The sequence below is a fragment of the Danio rerio genome, chromosome 6, assembly GCF_052040795.2.
Source record: "Danio rerio strain M-AB ecotype USA chromosome 6, GRCz13ab, whole genome shotgun sequence".
Lineage (NCBI taxonomy): Eukaryota > Metazoa > Chordata > Actinopteri > Cypriniformes > Danionidae > Danio > Danio rerio.
Window position 1 is genome coordinate 32,227,934 of NC_141026.1, and position 22,067 is coordinate 32,250,000.

The 22,067-nt window shown below is 33.1% G+C and overlaps 1 protein-coding gene and 1 long non-coding RNA gene across 52 annotated transcripts in view; one reads left to right on the forward strand and one right to left on the reverse strand.

The window, feature by feature from the left end:
- dlg1a (discs large MAGUK scaffold protein 1a) overlaps positions 1 to 22,067 on the forward strand; it is a 220,470-nt gene that overhangs the window by 118,500 nt on the left and 79,903 nt on the right. For 28 of the 49 annotated variants that reach the window (XR_015492471.1, NM_001442056.1, XM_087254847.1 and 25 more), the window contains 1 exon segment: positions 20,678 to 20,731. Coding sequence is in view for 47 of the 49 variants with exons in the window: in NM_001442056.1 (NP_001428985.1) it covers positions 20,678 to 20,731 (54 nt within the window). In the remaining 2 variants the exon portion in view is untranslated. 49 annotated transcript variants of the gene reach the window in all.
- Positions 13,704 to 22,067, reverse strand: part of LOC147836384 (uncharacterized) — a 76,743-nt gene continuing 68,379 nt past the window's right edge. For 2 of the 3 annotated variants that reach the window (XR_015493781.1, XR_015493782.1), the window contains one exon: positions 13,704 to 14,551. This is a non-coding gene — a long non-coding RNA (uncharacterized LOC147836384). Of the gene's footprint in view, positions 14,552 to 20,073; positions 20,265 to 22,067 lie in introns of all 3 variants that reach the window. The other variant, XR_015493779.1, reaches the window with a different exon arrangement.

A 22,067-nucleotide genomic window follows, 5' to 3' on the forward strand; every position in this document is an offset into this window, starting at 1 on the left:
TGGAGGAAAGTCTCACCACAGCTTCATAAGCCTATTAAATACAATTAGGCTTAGTCTTTAGAGAAAGGAGTTCAAATGAGTTAATAAGAAATTGTGGCTATAGTTTTAAAGGTGTTTTACAGTGGTTAGGTTTAGTATTTTAATCTTATTATACTGTTAAGGTTTTCACTGTCACCAAGAATAAAATTAACAACAATTAGGTAAAGATTTTTAAGTTATGTAGCGGTGAAGACAAAATTATTAGCCTTCCTGTGAAATTTTAATACTTTTTCAAATATTTTCCAAATGATGTTTAACAAAGCAAGGTAGGGCTGAGCTGATGAAACTATATTATATTGAATCTCAATAAAATTTCTGGCAATAAAAATAATAATAATAAGCTCTAATCTTTTTTTACTTTATATTAATTTAAGAATTGCAGAATTGTGCAACAATGGGAATTTAAAAGTGTGTTGATATTAGAGATGCACCGCATTTTAAGCCACCAAAAATTTATCTGCTGAAAATATGTTGTGCCATTTAATGGACCTTTTAATTTTTGTGACTTCAGTCATTGTTATGGTAATCTTTTAAATCTGGAAGCATTAACAACTTACATCAAAATATGTATCATATGAATATTTTCATCTGTATAATAATAATAATAATAATAATAATATTATTATTATTGTTATTATTATTATTATTATTATTGTTATTATATTTATTATTATTATTATTATGTTTTTAATTATTATTATTATTATTATTATTATTGTTATTATTATATTTATTATTATTATTATTATTATTATTATTATTGTTATTATTATATTTTTATTACTATAATTATTGTTGTTATTATTATATTTATTATTATTATTATTATTATTATTATTATTATTATTATTATATGTATTATTATTATTATTATTATTATTATTGTTATTATAATTTATTCTATGGTTTGTTCAAATTCTTGATTCTGTTTGGCTGGAGGGTGTGCATTATTTTCTTTGAAGCGCACAGGTAGTTCCAGTCAATTTTGATCACAGTTCGAAATAAATGCGGTTCTCTCAATCATTGGTAGTTCACATCTCACATGTGCTGAACAGAAAACCGAAGAGGACGGTTAATGGCGGACGGGAAAACCGCAAAATTTTTAAATCTATTATACCACAAAATCAAGATTTAAATGATTTTTTTAAGCGACAATGTAGTTATTTTAATGTCAAATCAGCAGTTTATGTATATAGCACGTCTTTAAAAATTTGCTATAGCATATGCAGACTCCAAGCTCCAGGCAATCACTGTTAGCTCCGCAAAGAGCTCCCCGCCAAGAGCAGCTTTACATTGGCCAGACCATCTGAGGACCTGCCACTGGATCTCAGTGCAGTCTGGAATTCTTGCATCTCTCTGTTGTTAAAACGTCATAAATAATTCATCTTGCTTGTGTCTAACAGTCAGTCTTCCAACCAAGATTTTCTTGGCTAGCTTGTTGTGTGATCCTTTAACGCACAGCTAAACGCTAATTATCCCATATACAGTATGTATGAAGAGTTCAGATGCAAAACCTTCTGAATCCATCAGACCTCTTTTCTTGCAAATGAGCATTTTCTATCAGGCTCCTCTGGTTAGGTTCAGAATTTTTATTTTATATCTAATGATAAGGTTATTAGCTAGTAAATACAATAGCTTTTTTTCATAAATGTCACTTTAGACAATTCTTTGTTTTTAACAAGGTAAATTTTCTTTTTCGTCAAAACCAGCTAAATCCACTTCTGCTTTTTATGCAAAACCCTCTAAATCCACCTATTGGGATAAGACTTTGTAATTAGTTGAAAATCACTACAGATGCAATTAGTAATAATTTTACTAAACATAAAACACATACACAATCCTCCAAAAATTAAAAATGCATCTGTCAAGTAAGTGGCGGTTCATTCCACTGTGGTAACCCCTGATAAACCAGGAACTAAGCAGAATAAAAATAAATGAATAAAATCTGTCAAGTGCATTAATCAATGACATTAAAACTGACAGTAATTAAACCTTAACAATCTTTTGTCATTTATGATATTTGGGATTTGGATTTAATGTAAGTAGAGCAATGTAAACAAGCTTGTTAGATTTAAATAATGTAGTGTAAAATATTGTGAAACATCAATATCTGTGCATTGACCATTACATAAATATTTTTAAGTAATATAAATAATGTATAGTTTTAAAACATAGCTTGCAATAGCAAATAAAACACAAGGTACCTATAGGCCTACTGGGCAAAAAAAGAGGATGTCTCTCAGAAGCTGTCATTTATTTATCCTCACTATACTCAAGATCTTGGTCTCTTTTTGGTCTCTTGTTTATCATGCGGGATAAAAGAACGGCATCTTAACTTCGTCTTTGGTGAAATGGAGTTGCTGTTTAATGTAGCTTTAGTAAATCGGACTCATTCAAAGTAGCGCTGCTGCTCAAACAAACGTTATGAATGAATGTTACACTTCCAACTGTTTAAGGTAGGGAACATTTTCATTTGCCATTCACTGACAGTCGGACAGGCTCATGCAGTTCATCAGACTTCATCTTTTAAAATCGAAAGCGGAATAAAACAGCCTCATAAAGCCGGTGTATCAGCACGCTGCTACATTGAAAATTTCTGATTCGATTCTTGCCTTTTGATTGGTTCTCGGGACATAGCGGCTTTTGCTGTTAAAGGCAAGTGGCGTTTAACAACTTTTGCAAACGAATTGTTATTTCTGAATGGGCTTAATGACGCTGGAATTTAGGATGATTTCAAACAAAACTATTTGTTGAACATGTAATACGTGCTTGAAGCATTCACTCAATGTCATTAGCTCATTTTTGGCGGAAATGGTGTTTTTGGTTTTGCATCTGAACTCTTCATATGCATCTATATTAGGTATAGGACGATAACCAGTTTCAAGGTTTACCGCTGTTTGGAAAAGTCAAGGTATTAAAACTGCAAAAAATATTTTGTTATACTGTTTCTATGGTATATGTAAAGTTTTTTTTTAAGTGTGTTTTTAATCTGTGTTTTTAAAACTAATAAAGATAGTAGAAGTCAACGATTTATTTTAATTATGTAGCCTGACATGTTTACTGTTCCAAAATATTATAAAGGTTTTAGAAATGTAATATATTGTGTTAAATGGGGAAAAATGTTTTTTTTTGTTTACTAAGAAATTTAAAAAGAAATTATTTTACAGCTGTAATCACAAAACCGTGATACCGTGACACCATGATATTTTTATTCAAGGTTATCATATCGTCAGAAACTTATACCGGCCCATGCCTAATCTTTATATATATATATATATATATATATATATATATATATATATATATATATATATATATATATATATATATATATATATATTGTTTTTTGTATTTATGTATTTTAATGTAATTTATGTATTTCTAAATTTTCTTTTCAGTAGTTATATTTATATGAATTTATTTTGTTAGTATTATTATTATTGTTGTTTATTATTATTATTATTATTCAATATAGCATATAAATACTACTACTATTACAGCTGCTACTACTACTACTACAAATAATAATAATAATATAAAATAGTAATACACTACTATTAATAATATTAATAATAATATAATAATAAAAAGAATAATAAGAAGAAGAAGAAAAAGAAGAAGAACCACCATATACTAGTAATAATAAATTGACAGTTTGAGCAGGGGACTTGCAAAAATGGTTGCAGTTTTCAGCTAACAGTTCTGTTTTCACAGGCTAGTAGCAAATTGATTTTAATAGGCAGAGAAGTGTTTTAATGGCTTCGCAAAGTGTGAGAGAGGAAAGTGTAAAAATGTACACATCAGATTTACTGCATGTTTTGGTTCTCTCGACACTCTTTCAATGTAACTGAAAACTGCAGTGACTGCGATTTTTAGTGCTATCTTCAGGGGTGCTTTAGATTGTGTCGAAACGTGGAGAAATTCTTTAGATACATTTATAGCTCTAAAGTGGTTTTATATCACATTAAATAAAGATATAAAAAGCTTTTCATTGACTTCTGTTTAATGCCATGTAGTGGAGGCCTATTGATTAGATCTAACGTATCCATCTGGCCATAAATACACAAAAGGAGTCAAATTCCTTGCTCGTTGAGTTTTCAGTGAGTGTTAGTTTGTGAATGAGACCAAAGCATGCTGGCGTGACGTCCATCCAGATCCCATGTCAGTGTAAGATCACTCTGACAATCCCGGTGAACAGCCGTCTTTATTGATTAGACTGTTCAGAGGGAAATGCAAGCTTGTAACGTAAGCTGTTGACCCAAGTCTTGCCTTTGGCTAAACATGAACACTGTAGACTTCAACTGGGTTTTTAGACTCAAGGATGGGCTTTAGGCTTGTACGTTTGACATTAATGATTCAGAGTTTGCATTAACATCCAGTGTCTGTCATTTCCACTGATTTGGACTCGTGATTGAGTTCAGTCTTGGTAACATTTTAGTTTATCTATCAATTCACACCATTTACTTTTTGGTTATTACCTGCCTATTATTAAGATATGAACTGTTTATCAGCACTTATAAAGTATGATCTTATTGTTCATCCCTAATCCTACCCAATAACTAAACCTGTCTGCTATCTTAATACTCAGCAAAATCCTCTGAGAAAATTTGTTTGTTTGTTTGTCTGTTTGTTTGTTTGTTTGTTTTTATACTTTATTGTCCCTCAAGGGGAATTTTTTGTAGACTCACACAGCACTTCTGTAGGTTCTAGCACAATAACAATTTAAAAGAATAAGTCAACATGCAAAAGAATTACGAACACTATTGTTCAGTGTTTAATAGTCTGATTGACACTGGAATAAAATAGTTCTTATATCTGTTCCGTTTCCAGCGGAAAGTTCTGTATCTTCCTCCAGAAGGTAAAAGTCTGTAAGATGGGAAGACTACGTGAGATGGGTTACTTAAAATTCTTTTAGCTTTATTCAGAGTGCATTGCTCGTAGAGCAATTTCCACAGTTCAGAGTATTTGGTCCCTCTTCAAATAAGGGCAAACAGTTGGTAATAAGTAAAGCTGCTGTTTGTTGAGTTACTTTTTGATCAAGTTGATCTGCTGAGATTTTGAGAGATTCAATGTATTATATTGAGGCTGTGACTCTTTAGTCAGTTGTAGTTTTGTTTTTCTCTTCTGTGTTTCTGCTTATTAACAGCAGGTGTTCATCATCAGTGCTTAATCATCACCTAATTAATCCTTCCATTATCTCATTAGCTTGAGCAACTTTAACTCGATTTAGAAAAGGACCAAATACTATCTAAACTGAGCAAATTTCACTCAGAGGTTTTTGCTTTGTAATAATTAATAAGCAGCTAATTAGTAGTTCATTAAGCTTAAAGTCTTAGGTAATGGTTTGTTAATAGCACGAACTGTACATTAAAAGTGTGAGCTTCATTTCTGTCAATGAATCACTTTATTTTGGGTCTCACTTCAAAATAAGGGTTCATCAATGTCAATGTATTATCTAGTTAACCTTAGTTAAAGCACTATGGGCAACTGTATTTCTATTAACTAATGATAACAAATTTGAAAGAATACGGTTATAAATGTATTGTTCATTGTTTGTTTCCGTTAGTAAATACATTAGCTTTACTACTACAGCCTTATTGTAAAAAAATTGTAAACACACGTCACGTTACAGTAATGTTAGGACGTTCATTGGTATTTTTCCACAAAACACAGAATAATAGCCACTTCAACACAGTCTAGGATTTTTTAAACTCCTCTTTAAACACACTTTAGCATTTATTCAAAGACATAAAAAATAAGCTATTTTTTAATTGTAAGACATTTTTTTCTGGATTATTCTGTATAGTGGGACATGTTTTTTGTTATTTGTTTGTTCATCAAACAAAAGTTGAAAATGACTAATTTAAAGTTCAACATGTTAGTCTTTGCAATGTGATTTTATTCTACTTTTTAAATCACACATATCTTGTGTGTATTAGTTTGAAGTAATTAATATAATTTACTTTTGTCTAGGGCTGGTTTATTAATCTAAAAGTAATCGAAATTGACATTCAGAACCTACATATAATCAATCTAATTTTTCCAGGTCATTTTTTTTTAAGTTATTTTCTTTACCGTATGTGGAGTCACTTGACCCTGCTCTGTTAAGCCTTGATTTTTACTTCTGCGGTCATTATTTTGTTTTTAAAAGTGCAAGTTGTTTATTTTCGATTTTTTTTTTATAGGCAATGTGTGTTTTAAGTTCAATCATTCAGCTTTGATGTTCAATAAATAGTAACAGATAGTGAGTGTGTCAGTTATTTTAAAATCAAGTAATGCACCCTTCGTTCAAAAATATCTCACTTGTCATATATGACCATATTTACTGTACAAAACCTGTCAGTGAACTTTGAGGGCAAAAAAATTAAAGTTCATTAACCGTAATCAAGTTAAAATGTTTAATTAATCAAGATTTTGATTTTAGGCCAAATCGTCCAGCCCTATTTTTATTTTTGCATACTTAATGCTTTATTGTTTAGGTATTGTCTGATCAGTTGTATGTGTTTTTATATGTGATTTTGGCATTGTATGAATTTCTGTATTTCTAAAAAAAAAAAAAAAGATCCTTGTAGTTATTTTACATAGTTATAAAAATACTTAGAGAGACTTTTGAATTTCTTTTTTATTTAAAAAACAGTCAATTAGGAACCATAAACTAACGTTAACCCTTTAACTACACCACAGAGAAAAAACAAGGTTGGATTGCATTTCTTAAATTCTAATGTCCCAAGTTAACACATTCAATGCATTTTTTTCAACACAGGCCATAATTTCTAGAATATCAACCTCTACCACATGGTTAATATGTCAGTTTATGGTAAAAATACCAGACCTAATACATATAGAATCTATATAGAATCCTATAATATAAAAAATCTAAAAATATAAAGTGTAAGACCAATTTATTAAAAAAAAAAAATCTAAATAAAACATGTTTGAACACTAAATCATCTTTTATTTTTTAAAGTATGTCATAAAATATTTCCGATTCTCATTTACAATTTTTATTTTATTTTTTTCAAAGTCAAATGTGGTAGTGCAACAGAATTATGTTTGATTTTCTTGTAAAACAACAATGCTGTAAACAATTATTTAAAACAGTCATTCTTTAAATGACTTTAACAGTAAAAACATGGTCAACCATTTGGTAGAGCAAGCAGTTAAAGGGTTATGGGAACATTACATATTTGCTTGACACATACTGTTAATAGCTGTCAATTTTGCATTATTGCAAGTCCATGCTATTGCTAATTAATATTACTCAGTACATGTATAATAATTAAATAACTACAAACATGGACACTGCAGACATCAATAATAACGTATTTCCTTCACTGTTATCAGTGTTTGTTGTTCGAATTTTGTTGCATTTCTTTTCTTCAACTTTAACTGTCTCGTGCATTAGTGGTTCTCTGATAACATGCTAATTAACAGACTGTATGGCGCCACTCAGAGGAATGAATATCTCCCTGTTGATGTGTGTGGCCTTGTTTGTTTTCCTCCAACCTGAGCTTGTCTGTGTGTATGGAGCCATCTGCTGTACAACGGGAGGTGCGTCTGTGGATTTCATATGAAACTAATCAATATGACCACTAAGTATTGTATTGTGTGTAGCACATCAGATTATTTTATTTATTTTAATTTAATTATATTTTTTTTTTTGAAAGGGTTAATTTTTGCTTATGTACTCCAATATACTCAGTAAACACACCTTTATCAACCCCAGATCTAAATATGTGTTATATTATTCATTTTTATTAATGGTTATAGTGCTATTGTGTAAAATTGATACAGCATATAACATTTAGCATGTGACATTTTGAGCATATGAACATTACAAGCACAAAAATGCATGTAGCCTGCAGTTTCACAATTGACATATTCATTAATACAGAATTTATTTAGGTTAAATTAGAATTTAGAATTATGTATAATTATAAAAATTAAATATATAATATTTCTTAATCATATATATATATATATATATATATATATATATATATAAATATATATATATATATATATATATATATATATATATATATATATATTTAATTATTTTTTTTTTTCTCTGAAGATATGCATACTTTAATTTAACAAGGACTCATTAAACGGATCAAATACGATAGTGAAGATATAAATAAATTCCTATTAATGTCCATTCATTGGTGGCATGCTTTCAAAAGCCTCAGGCAAGCTTTGCTTTTCCATGCATTGCCTCCTTGTCCTCCTCCCTCTTTTTCACCCACAGCCTCATAAGAAACAGGACAGGGGACATTAAAAGGTGCAGTCAACAGGAAACGACACATTCACTACTGTCCAATCCCAATGCAGAAGTGCCTCTCTCATCACAGTCCACACACTCTTCAGACCCTGAAGCGTCCGTTCATTTAATTGGACAATGAAAACGACATGTAGATTCACTGCACTAATGATAGCAGGATTGAGGATGATAATCTTTGCTTATATTTAATTAGAAACCGCTTAAATAAAATAAAACTCTATATTATAAAGCATATTATTTGACTCCAGATTCAACACATACTCTACTGTATAACCTACAATGAGTTCAATTTGAGTTTCATTTTTATTTCCATATGTGGCTTTTTACTGTGTAGATTGTGTCAAAGCAACTTAACATATAAAGAATAGAGGATAAAACGCCAAAACAGTCCAAATTGTGGAACATTCCAGCAATTTCGATATGAGAGTAGTGTAGAATGCTGTCATAGTTAAAGGAGAAAGTGCAAAAATCACTTTTATAAGGGGTTTTAAACAGTTGTGTGAATATAGCCAGCTTCTAGTGGTACACATTTTTTATTTAAAAATTTTGTCATCACATTTTATATAAACAGTGTGCAGGAACACTTCGATTGACATTCTCTCTTTGTACATGTCATCAGAGGGGGCTATGCTAATGCATATACAGTGCATCTGAAAAGTATTCATAGCTCCTCTCTTTTCCCATACTTTGTTTTTGTTTTGTTAGAGCCTTATTCCAAAATGGATTAAATTAATTTATTTCCTCAAAATTCTACACACAATACCCCATGATGACAATGTGAAAAAAGTGATGCATATTTGTTAAAAATAAAAAAGCTGAAAAATCACTTGTACATATTGTAGTATTCACAGCCGTGAAGCTCTAAATTGAGCTCAGGTACATTCTGTTACCACTGATAATTCTTGAGATGTTTCAGCAGCTTAATTTGAGTTAATCTGTGGTAAATTCAGTTGATTGGACATGATTTGAAAAGGCATACACCTGCCTATAAAAGGTCTCAGGGTTGACAGTACGTCAAAGCACAAACCAAGCATGAAGACAAAGGAATTGTCTATAGAGCTCCGAAACAGGATTGTCTCGAGGGACAAGGCTGGGGAAGGTTCCAGAAAATTTTCTGCTGCTTTGAAAGTTCTAGTGAGCACAGTGGCCTCCAGCATCTGTAAGTGGAAGATGTTTGGAACCACCAGGAATCTAAGCTGAGTGATCGAGGGAGAAGGGCCTTAGTCAGGCAGGTGATCAATAACCCGACGTTCACTCTGTCTAAGTTCCAGCGTTTTTCTGTGGAGAGAGAACCTTACAGAAGAACAACCATCTGTGCAGCAATCCACCAATCAGGACTGTATGGTAGAGTGGTCAGACGACCAGTACGACCAGTACTCCTCGCCTGGAATTTGCCAAAAGGCATCTGAAGGACTCTTAGATTACCAGGCGTTACGTTTGGAGAAAACCAGGCACCGCTCATCACTAGGCTAATACCTTCCAACCTGATAGAGCTTGAGAGGTAGTGCAAAGCGGAATGGGCAAAAATTCCCAAAGACAGGTGTGCCAAGCTTGTGGCATCATATTCAAAAATACTTGAGGCTGTATTTACTGCCAAAGGTGCTTCAACAAAGTATTGAGCAAAGGCTATGAATACTTATGTACATGTGAGTTTTCAGGTTTTTTACTTTTAATAAATTTGCTACAATTTCAAAAAATCTTTTTTTCACATTGTCATTATGGGGTGATGTGTGTAGAATTTGGAGGAAATAAATCAATTTAATTCATTTTGGAATAAGGCTATAATATAATAAATGTGAAAAAAATGAAGCGCTATGAATACTTTCCAGGTGCACTGTATGTTTGTAGCTCCCCCTCTTTTGAAAAGTCTTCTGGAAGCACAATCTTATTTGGATTTAAAGCAACAGTCACCAAAAATGGCACAGTTTTAATAAAAGCCTAAAAGAGGCAGATTTATTAGGAAATAAAACATTATTTGTTGGCTATGTTAAGCTGAAACTGCACATACACACTCTTGGGACATCAGAGATTTATTTTACATCTTGTAAAAATGAGCAAATAGGGGGTCCCCTTTAAGTAAGGTTTTATGGTAACTCTTATGGGCTCAAATGCACAACCACTGTCCAACTGTGAGCAGTGAAAGGCTCACATTAAATAGCACAGGACGGTGTAAAAGATCCTCAGTACAAATGGAGATTAGTTATGGATAACAGTTGTAAAATAAGGTCAGCTCCACCATTGTATGCGCTGAAAACACCACATCGGCCCGTTCGCCCTCCCTCACGCTAAGCGTCTAATAGAGATTGCGGTTTATCCGCTGTGACCCCTCACTTCATGACCCGTGTTAATGCTTGAAAAAGCGAATCAGGCTACAAAAAGCCTCATGAATCTCAAACGTAGGGTTAGGTGCAAAGTCTAGCGTAGAGCGTCCGGACGCTGATGTTGAAATCAAGAATGGAGCATTGATTATTCATGCCTGCAGAAGAGGCTGTGTGCTGTCATGTGCAGTGCCCATTGGAGCTCATTAATTGGCGAGCGAGAGCGGGGGGATGAGAGCGGCTGAGGCAGAAAGAGAGAGAGAGGCTGGCAGAAGAGTGGAAAAGGACCAGATTTACGACCACGACGTGTCCTCTCATCGCTCTTCGTCCTGCGTTCTCCCTCATTTCACCTGGCGTCCACCTGCCGGTCTGCTCCAAAGACTTTCTCAGTTGGAAAAGGATGACCGCCTATTGCAACAACCATGATCACTGCTGCGGTACTTACATGGACTGTCGGACCAGGGTGACTGAGGTGGCCAACTGCAACCATCCCAGAATGCAACAGAGGGTCGGACACGTGCACGGTACGCCGACCCAGACGCCAAGGCAATTGCATCCGCAGTTCCATCACCACTTCCACCATCACCTCCACCAGCAGCAGCCTCCAGTACCGTCATCCCACCTGTCTCAGCCCACTCTGCTCAACCTCCAGCAGACTCCAGTGGAGACTCTCAGGGCTCCGCAGTACAGCTCATGCACCCTTCCGGCCTCCACCAAGAGCAGAGGGAAGTTCACCAACCTACGGGACAGCGTGAAAAAGAGCCCCACTAAAAGCACAGCTAAAGTCCGAGCTTCTTCCAGTGCCTTGTGGCTTGCCAATTCTTGGGGCACGTTTTCATTGGAAAAGGTATGTGGGAAATATATGTCTTAGTAAGAGATGGGAGGAAGCTGGGGCTTGTGTTTGGTGGTTCGGCTCTCAGCTAATGTTGCGTATTACTTTTTTTAGTAGGTGAATATTTGTAAGTAGAAGTAGGCGTATTTGTAAGATTTATTGTTGACCATGCAGGCCCTAAAAGTGTGTTGTTGCATGTGTCAGGGGATGTACTGTACATCACATCCATGTGTTATGTTTGGAAATTAATGGACAGGCAAAATAATTGTTTTTGCTCTCTTTTTTTTGTCAAATAAATACAACTTTGGTGAGCAAAAGAGACTTTTTTTTTTTATGAAACATTACCAAACAACCAATGCCAGACTGTATTTTGTAGTTAAATTGAATATCACTTTAGAGTTATTTTGACTATGAAAATATCATGGAACACTTTATTAAAGTTGAGTATTAATTGTTAGTTGAGTATTAATGGAAGTTAAGTATTAAGTTGATTATTAATTTCTTGAATGTGTTTTTTTTTTTACATACAGACCACAAACTGCAAATATTTGATTGCAATTTAAGCTAGTACATTTAAGAAGCTGTCAAAAATGAGATTAATTTAAGAGTTCAGATGCAAAGACCTTTTGAGTGCCATCTGGAATTTTCAGCGTCTTATGTTTATGTTCAGTTATTTCATGTTAAAAGTGATGAAAATAACCTATTGTTTGGCATAAAAGTGAAATTACTGAATCAAGACATATAGGAACCTGGAAAAATGCTATTATTTGAATAACATTTCAGATGGCACTGCATCTGAACTCTTCATTTGTACAAATGCTAAATAGTAACTTGCTTAAAATACTGCACACACTTTTATCACCGATACGATCTGTATCATAGTAAAATGAGTGCACTATATAATTAAAATGCCTTTTTAAAAATGTTAAAATATTACGCAGTATTAAAAATGATTCATATTCTGGGATGTTATTCATTTGAGACATTGCTGGCAGCATAACTCTAAACCAGTCTCTCTGATCAATGCTAATGATTGATTCTAATTTTAACTCTGAAATCACAGGCCATGACTACTGTACCAACTCCATAACAGCACGCAGTGTAAATAGAGCCTTATATAAGTTACACCACTCATTTTAGACTCGCAGGACAGCATGCTGTGATGTAAAACGTGGTTAAATTGCTGTTGACTCTGAAATATTCAAACACAGTACTCTAGCTCATACCATATAGTCTCAAGTCTCTGCCATAACCCTGAGTGTGAGGCTTGGTGAAATGGAAGCCTCTTCTAATTAGCAGTTGTAGTGATGTGTGTGTGTGTGTGTTTCTGATGGGTGAACTGGACTGTTGTAACTGTATATCCGTCTCCTCTGGCTGTGTGTTTGGTGCTTGGACAAGCGGCCGTGGATCAGATGGCTTTTGTTTGGGAACGCTGACACAGACTGAGGGCCAGTTATAGCGGATGTCTCCTCACTGACAGCATGGCAAAGCTCACTCCTGCTCCTGTAGAGCGTGAATCTGCTGAACTCCCAGAGATATATCTGCTTGCGTCAGATCCTGTCCCACAACAGCGTGCAAGTCCACATAGTTCTGGCTCTATACTGAATATACATTCAATATGACTGATTTGATTTGAGTTTTTTTTTTTTTCTTTGACTATGAAAATATTGTGAAAAACTTTAAGTAGACTAATATTTGAAGATGATTATTCATTTGCATGTTGTCAGTAAAGCCGGTTCTAGTAAACCTATAGGATGTGCTTTTAGATGGAGGTAACCGTAGTACAGTGACAAGCCATGCAAAATCGTGTTCAACATCGAAGTCGATCGGACAATAATGAAATCGAGATAATCATTCTTTGACAGCTGTTTTGGCCTGTTTTCGCTGAGTGGTACAGTATGGGTCGGTATGGCTCACCTTTATCAGGCTTGGGTTTCCACTGCTAAAAGGGTACCAATGGTCAGAAAGTTTTAGACAACGTCATTCTCGCTCAAGGAAATATCAAAGTAAAGATGTACGGGTTGTTTACATATTATATGAGAAGCACTTCTCACAAAACAAATGCTTTATAGACATATATACTTGTGTATAAATGTTAACCTTATTATGAACAGGATTTGATTATAACTGCAGATCAATGATGCGAAATAGCTTGCTGTAATGTCTGCAATTATATAAAATAAATTGCAGTCTCTGATATGTTACCAATTATAGAAGAACTACACAAAACAGACATTTAGTCTTTATTTGGGTTCAAAAACAATATACAACATATAGCCCAGAGTCAGTGCAAACCTCTCATCTGATCTTTAATCTTTACCAGCACATGTAAGCTCTGATAGAAAGAAATTCCGTCATTCTGAGTTCATAACAGTCCAAAAGGTGATGACAATAGTTAAACATGGCAGTTTGTTCATATTTGCTGAAAAAAATCATTTGCTCCTTTGTTTTTTCTGGCTTCTCCTTTGTTTTTGTGCGTCAGTTTCACATTTGTTCATTTCTGACAGGATCGAGTGAAGCACTTGAATAAACACACGCACTTTATTATCATGAGCTCAAGAAGTTTGTTATTTCAAATATAGATGCACAGCAACCACAAGCATGAAAGCGAAATTGTTTGCGCTGTAGACAGCCCTCTAAAAAACTATGGGGCATAAAGTAGAATTTGCTCTTCTTCTTGGCTTTAAGTTCTTGTTGACCATGGCTTGTTATTATATGTATATATTATTATGGTGTAATGTCTCGCTGGCGACGCAGTGGAGCAATAGGTAGTGCTGTCGCCTCACAGCAGGAAAGTCGCTGGTTCGAGCCTCGGCTGGGTCAGTTGGTGTTTCTTTGTGGAGTTTGCATGTTCTCCCTGCGTTCGCATGGGTTTCCTCCGAGTACACCGGTTTCCCCCACAGTCCAAAGACATGCGGTACAGGTGAATTGGGTAGGCTAAATTGTCCATAGTGTATGAGTGTGAATTAGTGTGTGTGAATGTTTCCCAGAGATGGGTTCCGGCTGGAAGGGCATCCGCTGTGTAAAAACGTGCTGGATAAGTTGGTGGTTCATTCCACTGTGGTCACCTGTGGTAAGCTGAAAAGAAAATGAATGAATGAATGAATAATGTCTTGGCTGTGTATTTAAAACATGGCGGTTCCTTTGTTTTCATTCTGGCTTGTCCGTGAGCGATTGACGTATCTAATTGCCTATTATAAACCAATAGCGTTCAGCTGTGCGTCTAGCTCCGCCTTTTGGTACCCTTTTGTTGTGCTAGGTACCCTTTGCAAAGGGTACCCAAAAAGTAGTATGGTACGGTTCGCTTTTAGGTACCTTTTGACAATGGAAACGGCCATAAAATCATACCGAACTAACACTCGGTGGAAACGGGCCATTTGTTTGTCTTCTCAGTGAATTATCTGTTTAGTATATGCTGCTGCATCTGAAAGCATGTGAAAATACTACATTTAATAGTATATTTTTATTTCAAACTCACTTCAAAACTTCAGTCGAGTGTTTGAAATAAATCTTATGATTCAGTAGTTGTATGTTGAATCAGTGAAAGCAGGTAAAAATGCAGTATGTATGATTGACTACTTTGACCTAGGTATTGTATAAAATTTAAACTTTATTGGACAGGTTTTTTTTTTTTTCGCCCAGCCCCTCTGATGATGAATAAAGTGGCAGTCACACTCAGTTGACTTCCATTTATAAGCATGTGAATGCTGAGGTTTATTTATTCATTTTATCAGTGTCACATCGTCTTGTTTTACCCCCTTTTTGGCAGCATTTTCCATCAGAATTTCGCATGCAAACTTTAGTACGATTGTGGCTTAAAACAACCACAGGTTGCCAGATTGACAACGGCAACAGCAGCGGTCCTGCTGGCTGGTACAGGCCCTATAACAACATTTCGTAGGTGTCAAAAGCGGTAGCTGGGGGGATGTGTCGCAGAGTACAGTAAAGAGCAGAGGGTAGAGGGGGTTCTGGTGGGCCCCTAACAGTATCTCTGGGGGCCCCAAAACTGCCTGGGTCTTTAGAGTCATTCTTACTTTTCCCCATGTAGCGGTGCCTGAACATCGAGCTTTACAAATGTAACCTGCTAAGCTTATGTTAACTTTTGTAATATTTATATTATTTGCTAATTAAAAGCCACCTTATGCAGGTTTTTATAACCAGATTTTTAAAAAGAATTTGTATCTCATTTAGGACGCTGCTACTGTTCGGAAGTCACATTTTTGTCTGCGCCTGCATACATTGAGGTTTACGCTGTGTTTTCCACCAAGGCAACCCAGGCTGCCCAAAAAAATTGGGTAAACTGACGGTGGGTTACACAGACCAAAACAGACAGATACACATTATACACATTTTTAAAGGAGAATAACTGACTTTAACGTTGTTTTTCAGTTCACTTAGCATGTTTCTTAAATATCTACAAACATATTATGGTATTTTTATGCATTAGAAGGGTGAAAACTTTAAAGAGACTTTAGGTCTGTTTATTCAGCAACTGCTATGGGTGTTACCTGGGTATTGTGCTTGTGAGATTTGAAGTTTCTGCACTCGAATGCCCTCTGACCTTAGGAGGAGATTTCACAGAAATGTTCCCTCCCTGACAAAACGCCCATGACAATCACAGCTTTGCTTAATCACATTCGCAATTTCATTTCATCTAATCGCCTAGCCCTGACTAGAAGGTTAACATTTTCCATACGTAATTCTAGCTAAACATCGACTAGCTGTTTATATTAACTTAAATCCAACTGACAGTTGATGCATTGGTACAGTATCTGAAGTGTATTTAAATAAAATGGACGTCTTTTAGTTGAATTCATTTCCCACTTAGTTCATTGTTTTATAATGTTATAACTCCTGGCCTGTTTTTGTATTATTTCTCATTAATACCCGGTTTCACTCCAACTCCAGATTACAAGAGGTGAAATGGATTGCAAAAGCATTTTGTGATGATTTTATTATAGGAGCTTAGTAGTGTCAAAGAGAAGAGAAGGGAGGAATTTTCTGGACAAAAAAGGCTTATAGTCCACAATATTTGAATTGTCATTGGGTATGAAGTTGCTTAATTTCCTTATACTTGCATTAACTACTATAGTCACGTTTTTAATTAAATGATTTATTGTGGAGTTGCTTGGTTTAGTTGAAGGCTTGGATTTGTATTTATTTTTTCTTTATTTGCTATTTATTGATTATAATTCTTTGCATGAAATGCTTAGTAAGGAAATGAATGGGACATAGATATTGTATCCATTATTTAAGAATTCATTGCCTCAAATTTTAGGTATATGCACTTTTTTGGTTTATTAAGTTTAGTTCATTAAATTGTATACACAAGTGGGAGAATAGTAGTACCGCAATTTAACTAAAAAAGGGAACCAATTAGAAAGTAATAGATGCTAAGGATGCACAAACTACTAAAATGTTTTTACTTTTGAGCTGAATTAGTTCTGAAGGGCCGGAATCATTGACTGAAACAATGATGTTTAACAGTAGTGAAATGTGTTAGACTTTTGTGGACTCCACAGATAGGTTGACTCAAATTCTTGATTTTAATTGATACTGATATACAGATTTCATGATTTTTCTTTTAGTCTCTGCTGTTTTCTGTTGATGCATGAAATAAACTTCAATAAACATTAAGAGGGTCTGCTATCCAATAATTACAATATGCTTTGTGCTGTTGTTTCTTTAAATACAAGCCAGTCTAAAAATACTACATTTATTCTAGTAAATGTTGTGATATAATTGACAAAATGTCAAATTGTTGCTCCTTTATACAATAACAAGTCAATGGTTATAATCACATTAGAATCACATTAGGCACATTTGAACTGATTATCCTTTCCTCTTTTTTACTATAAATTATATCAATAATGTATGAACATGTTAAGAGATATACTATCAGTGTTTCAGCTATGGAAATGTATTAATACAATGTCAGAAGTGCTATTTGGTGTTAATGTATATCAGATCTATTAATATTTTTATTATTTATTGTGTGTTTGAATGCAAACAATTAGGACAAAACTTCAGAAATTTAAAATTATAGTTTTATACAAATAGGTTTTACTTTTGATTACTAAATAAACCTAAAGTAAACTAAAAGGAAAAATAATCAACCCGAATAATTAAGTTTCAGTTTTCAGCCAAGTTAATCTTGAATTTATGGTTTTGCCTCAGAATTTTCTTTTTGGTGTCTGAAATTTTTACTTGTGGACATAATATCTGTATTTTTTATTGTATTGTTTTACATGAAAGCTGTGGAAAAGTGTTACTTGTGGTTTGCTCTTTGTATTTGTAAAGATTTGTTTGAAAGGAAACATCCATCTTTTTTTATTTATTTATTTAATCTTATTTTGCAAACAACTATATTGCCAAGTTTTTTCTTGATTATTGTATTCCTAAGTTCAGATGCAGTGTAGTCTGTCTGAAGTCTTTCATACTTGTACAAAATCTGCAGAAATAAACATGCCAACCTCACGGAAACTCACAAACTGACATCTTGACACTTCATTTCACATTTAAAAGAAAGAGCTCATTCCTTACACTTCAGGGTGCTGATTGCTGGACTGGAACATTTTTTTTAAATATGTAACTCTGTTGAATCTTAAAACATTGTCTTTATTTTTCACAATTAAGAAATGTTTGTCCTTGAGTCACAACATAACTTCACACATTTCTGACATGTACACTGGTGGAGATTCTGTCACTGTTTACTCTTTTAATGCTTCTTTGCTATTACTAATGTATACAGAATAAGATAAATAATACATTATTGAGTGTGAACATTGTAGTGTATTGAGTGTTTTGTGATTTATTTAATTATAATTTATTTAATTAATTCTTTCATAACTTTTGTGCTTTACTGAAAACAAAAATAAACATGCATGCATAAATAAAAATAAATTAAATGAGAACAAATCATGTAAATAAATGATGATAAATCTTTTATTATAAACTCTTCTTTTAACCCTCTGGTGCTGCTCAAATATTTTCCAGTTATAATGTATATTATTTCATATTTTTGTCTGACTTAATTAATCAAAGACCTGAAAATAAAATGTTCAACTTAAACTATTGTTAATCTTCAGTGCTTTGTAGTCTCTGATCTGCTGTAAGTTTTGTCTTCCTTTTGAAGACATAAATATAGATTATTTTTTTATAGATAATAAATAAAAATATAGTTTAGTTTTATGTAGAATTAAATGAATTTTTCTACTCTGATCAACAAAATTTTTTCCCCGAGGAAAATCAAATAATTTTTTACATCAAATAAAACTTTATTTGTTTATTGTTTGTCTGTGTTCACAAAATCTAGACCAGAGATGCCCGAAGTAGGGCCTGAAGGCCACAGGTAGCCCATTGTAACCTTTGATTTGGCCCACCACCATCCCACTTGAGAGGAGAGTGAGACTGATGGAGAGAGTTGGGTCAAATGCCTTTAACACAGAGGTTGTCGTTTCTAATTTGACGTAATTAATTATGTAATTAACTTCTTTGGGTTTTTTTTTTTTTTTTTTTTTTTTTTGCTGAGCTAAAAAAGACCCTGAAATTAAATGTTTCAGTTAAATGTTGTGAATGAATCTGATTTGTAAATACTGTCACTCAAGGACTATGCAGAAGACATCAGTGAGCAAATCAAGCCAACAACTAGTGTAATTCTGTTATAAATTACATTGCTTTGATTCACTGTAATAACGTTTATTATAAAATGTAAAAATATATGTGTATGATACTGTATTAGTAAATATAAAGCAGTGTTTTCTAGTCATGTTTATACAGTATTAAATAAATTAGCAAATTAGTCATAGAAACTATATTTACATTTAGCCTACAAGCCTCAATCAAGTTTGGTTTTTGGCCCTTCATAAGAAAAAGTTTAGGCACCCCTGAACTAGACCAATCTTCAGACTATTATGTAAAAAATACATAAATTAATTAGTTAAATAATGTATGTATGTACATTTTGTTCACTCAGAATGAAAAGCACAAGAGTAATAAAGCATATTTATAAGATATACATTTATTGTTCATCAATGAATAGATGATTTTTTAATCTTTATTGTTTACAGAGACTTTGGTACAAAAAGTACAAATGTAAAAAATCATAATTAATCAATAAATTACAATTATTTATAAATTAATAGATTACAAAATTATAATTTACAGGAAAATATCTGCAAATATTGCTAATATATACATTCTAATCTATTTTCATTAATTCCCCTTTCTATTGGTCTTTAGTCTGTTTTAAAAAATCTGTATGAATTATATACAGTCAAGCCAAAACTATTCATAACCCAGGGGTATGAATAATTTTGGACTTTTCATAATTTATAAGTCAAAATATAAAGTATTGGATCACAATTGTAATTTTAAAATCAATAATAAAAAAGTAATATAATAAATGCATCAGTATTTGTAGTCTGTTATTGTATACATTTTTGTATTGTAAATTTTGCTTTCATGAAAGGTTGTGATGTATTTCATATGCTGATTATTGTTTGTGTACATTCATATATGCGTACTGTACATTTACATATGTGCATTTTTTAAACAAATTCGTAAAAGCATCCGTGCTTCTGTGTGTCGTCTGTCCTGACCTTTGACCTCCACTGTCATTGTTTAGCAGGCAGATGTCATTCCTCCTCCCTCCGCTCCCATAATCCCTGTGATCCCAATCTCACCCGTCCTGGCCGAGACCACTGCCATCATTCCTGCACCCGCGTCACAGGTCTTTTCTGTTTTTTCCATCATGTTTTCACTCCACCCACCTCAGCGATGCTCCTCTTGACTTAGAGAGATTACGGAGAGAAAGCCACACTATATCACTATATCTCTGATGCGCACTTGTACCTCAAAAGCAATTGTGCAAGTGAAGCGTGTGATACATGTTTGCCGAAGGATTAAGTTTGCGCTGGTTTGTTATGCCACTCTATTGCATATTCTGCAGTATGTTATGCTGTGTATGGACACAGGCTGTGCTGTTAATCTCTTATAAATGCCAGAGTAATACTGTATCAGCATGCCAAGAGTAAGTGATGCTTTTTATTATTGCTTTTTATTTTTTTATTTATCTTTTTTTCCCATTAAATGTGATTGTTTCGTGTTGTTTTCAGTAGATTATGAGCTTAAAGCAGTGTGTGGAGTTATTGATTTATGTTAGAGTAATTGGTAATGAATGGTTTTGTTTTGTTTTGTTTGCAGGCAAGTCCAGCACCGGTGGTGGTGAACACAGAAAGCCTTGACTCTTCACCATATGTAAGTTTATTTGTAAATGATGCTCTTTTCATGTGCTGCACTTTACGAGGAGAGTTAGATTATTCCAGTTAATGGAATAAATTGACAGTCAGTAAGATCATTTTCATATCACATATAGAGGAATATTGTAGATTAACACTTTGTGTTTAACATCAGTGTAAATATATATATATATATATATATATATATATATATATATATATATATATATATATATATATATATATATATATATATATATATATATATATATATATATATATATATATATATATATATATATATTGACCTTGACCAGCTGGTTGAGATATGTTTTTGTAATGGATGTACACTCAAAAAATCATTTTGGCTGCTTGTTCAGACTGCTTATTAGAAATGAGCTGAAATAACACAATTTTTAAGCTTTCCTTTGGGACAACCTAATTGTTTTATGTTCAATCCACTGAAATTTGCAAAAACAACCAAGGTAACCTGATTGATTTGTATTGGGACAACATGAAGGAACTGTGTGGAACCAAACATTTTTTGCAGTGAATAAAAAATAAAACAAAAAGGATTCGAGTTAGTAGTATTAGTTGTGTTTGACTCCTATTTTGACAATTAATACAGAAAAAAAATGTTCATTTTTTGTTTAAATTCTTTAAAATTACATTTGCTTTTTTATTCAAAGATGAAATTTTATCATCATCATTACTTTGGCCTGCAGTGTCACGCGGTCCTTATACTATGTACATAGTACTATACTATGAAATATTTCCTATTAATATTAATGTTAAAAACAGTTATGCTGCTTAATATTTTTTTTTTAGAAAACTCTAATAATATCTTGTGCATGTTATATGTTAGGATGCTTTTAAGCTACTTTTACTTCATTAGAATACATTTTTTAAAGATTCAAAAATAACAATATGGTAATATTGCTTTTGACAGAAAAAAAGAAAGTAGAGCTGTGCATAATTCTTTTTTTTTCTTTTTTTAACCAAACTACAGTTATGAATACAAATTAAAAGACCACTTTAGTGTATCTTTATTTACATGAATATATTACTTTTAGTTTTATTCTATTTTAACATTTTGATAACATTTCTTCCTAATTTCAAGTAAATATAATGTCCTTTTCATTTTTTATAAAAAAATGACAGTTGGTCATAATAACAAATATTTGCAGTTGTTGGCATTGCAAATCTGTGTAATTCCTCCAGATATTGCTTTTCTAAAGTGATTGTTCATCCCCCCCAAATAGTTCTGTAGTTTTCTCATCCTCACTTTTTCTTTTGTTAAACACAAAAGCTGATATTTTGAAGATATATATTTATAATATTAAAATTTATATATA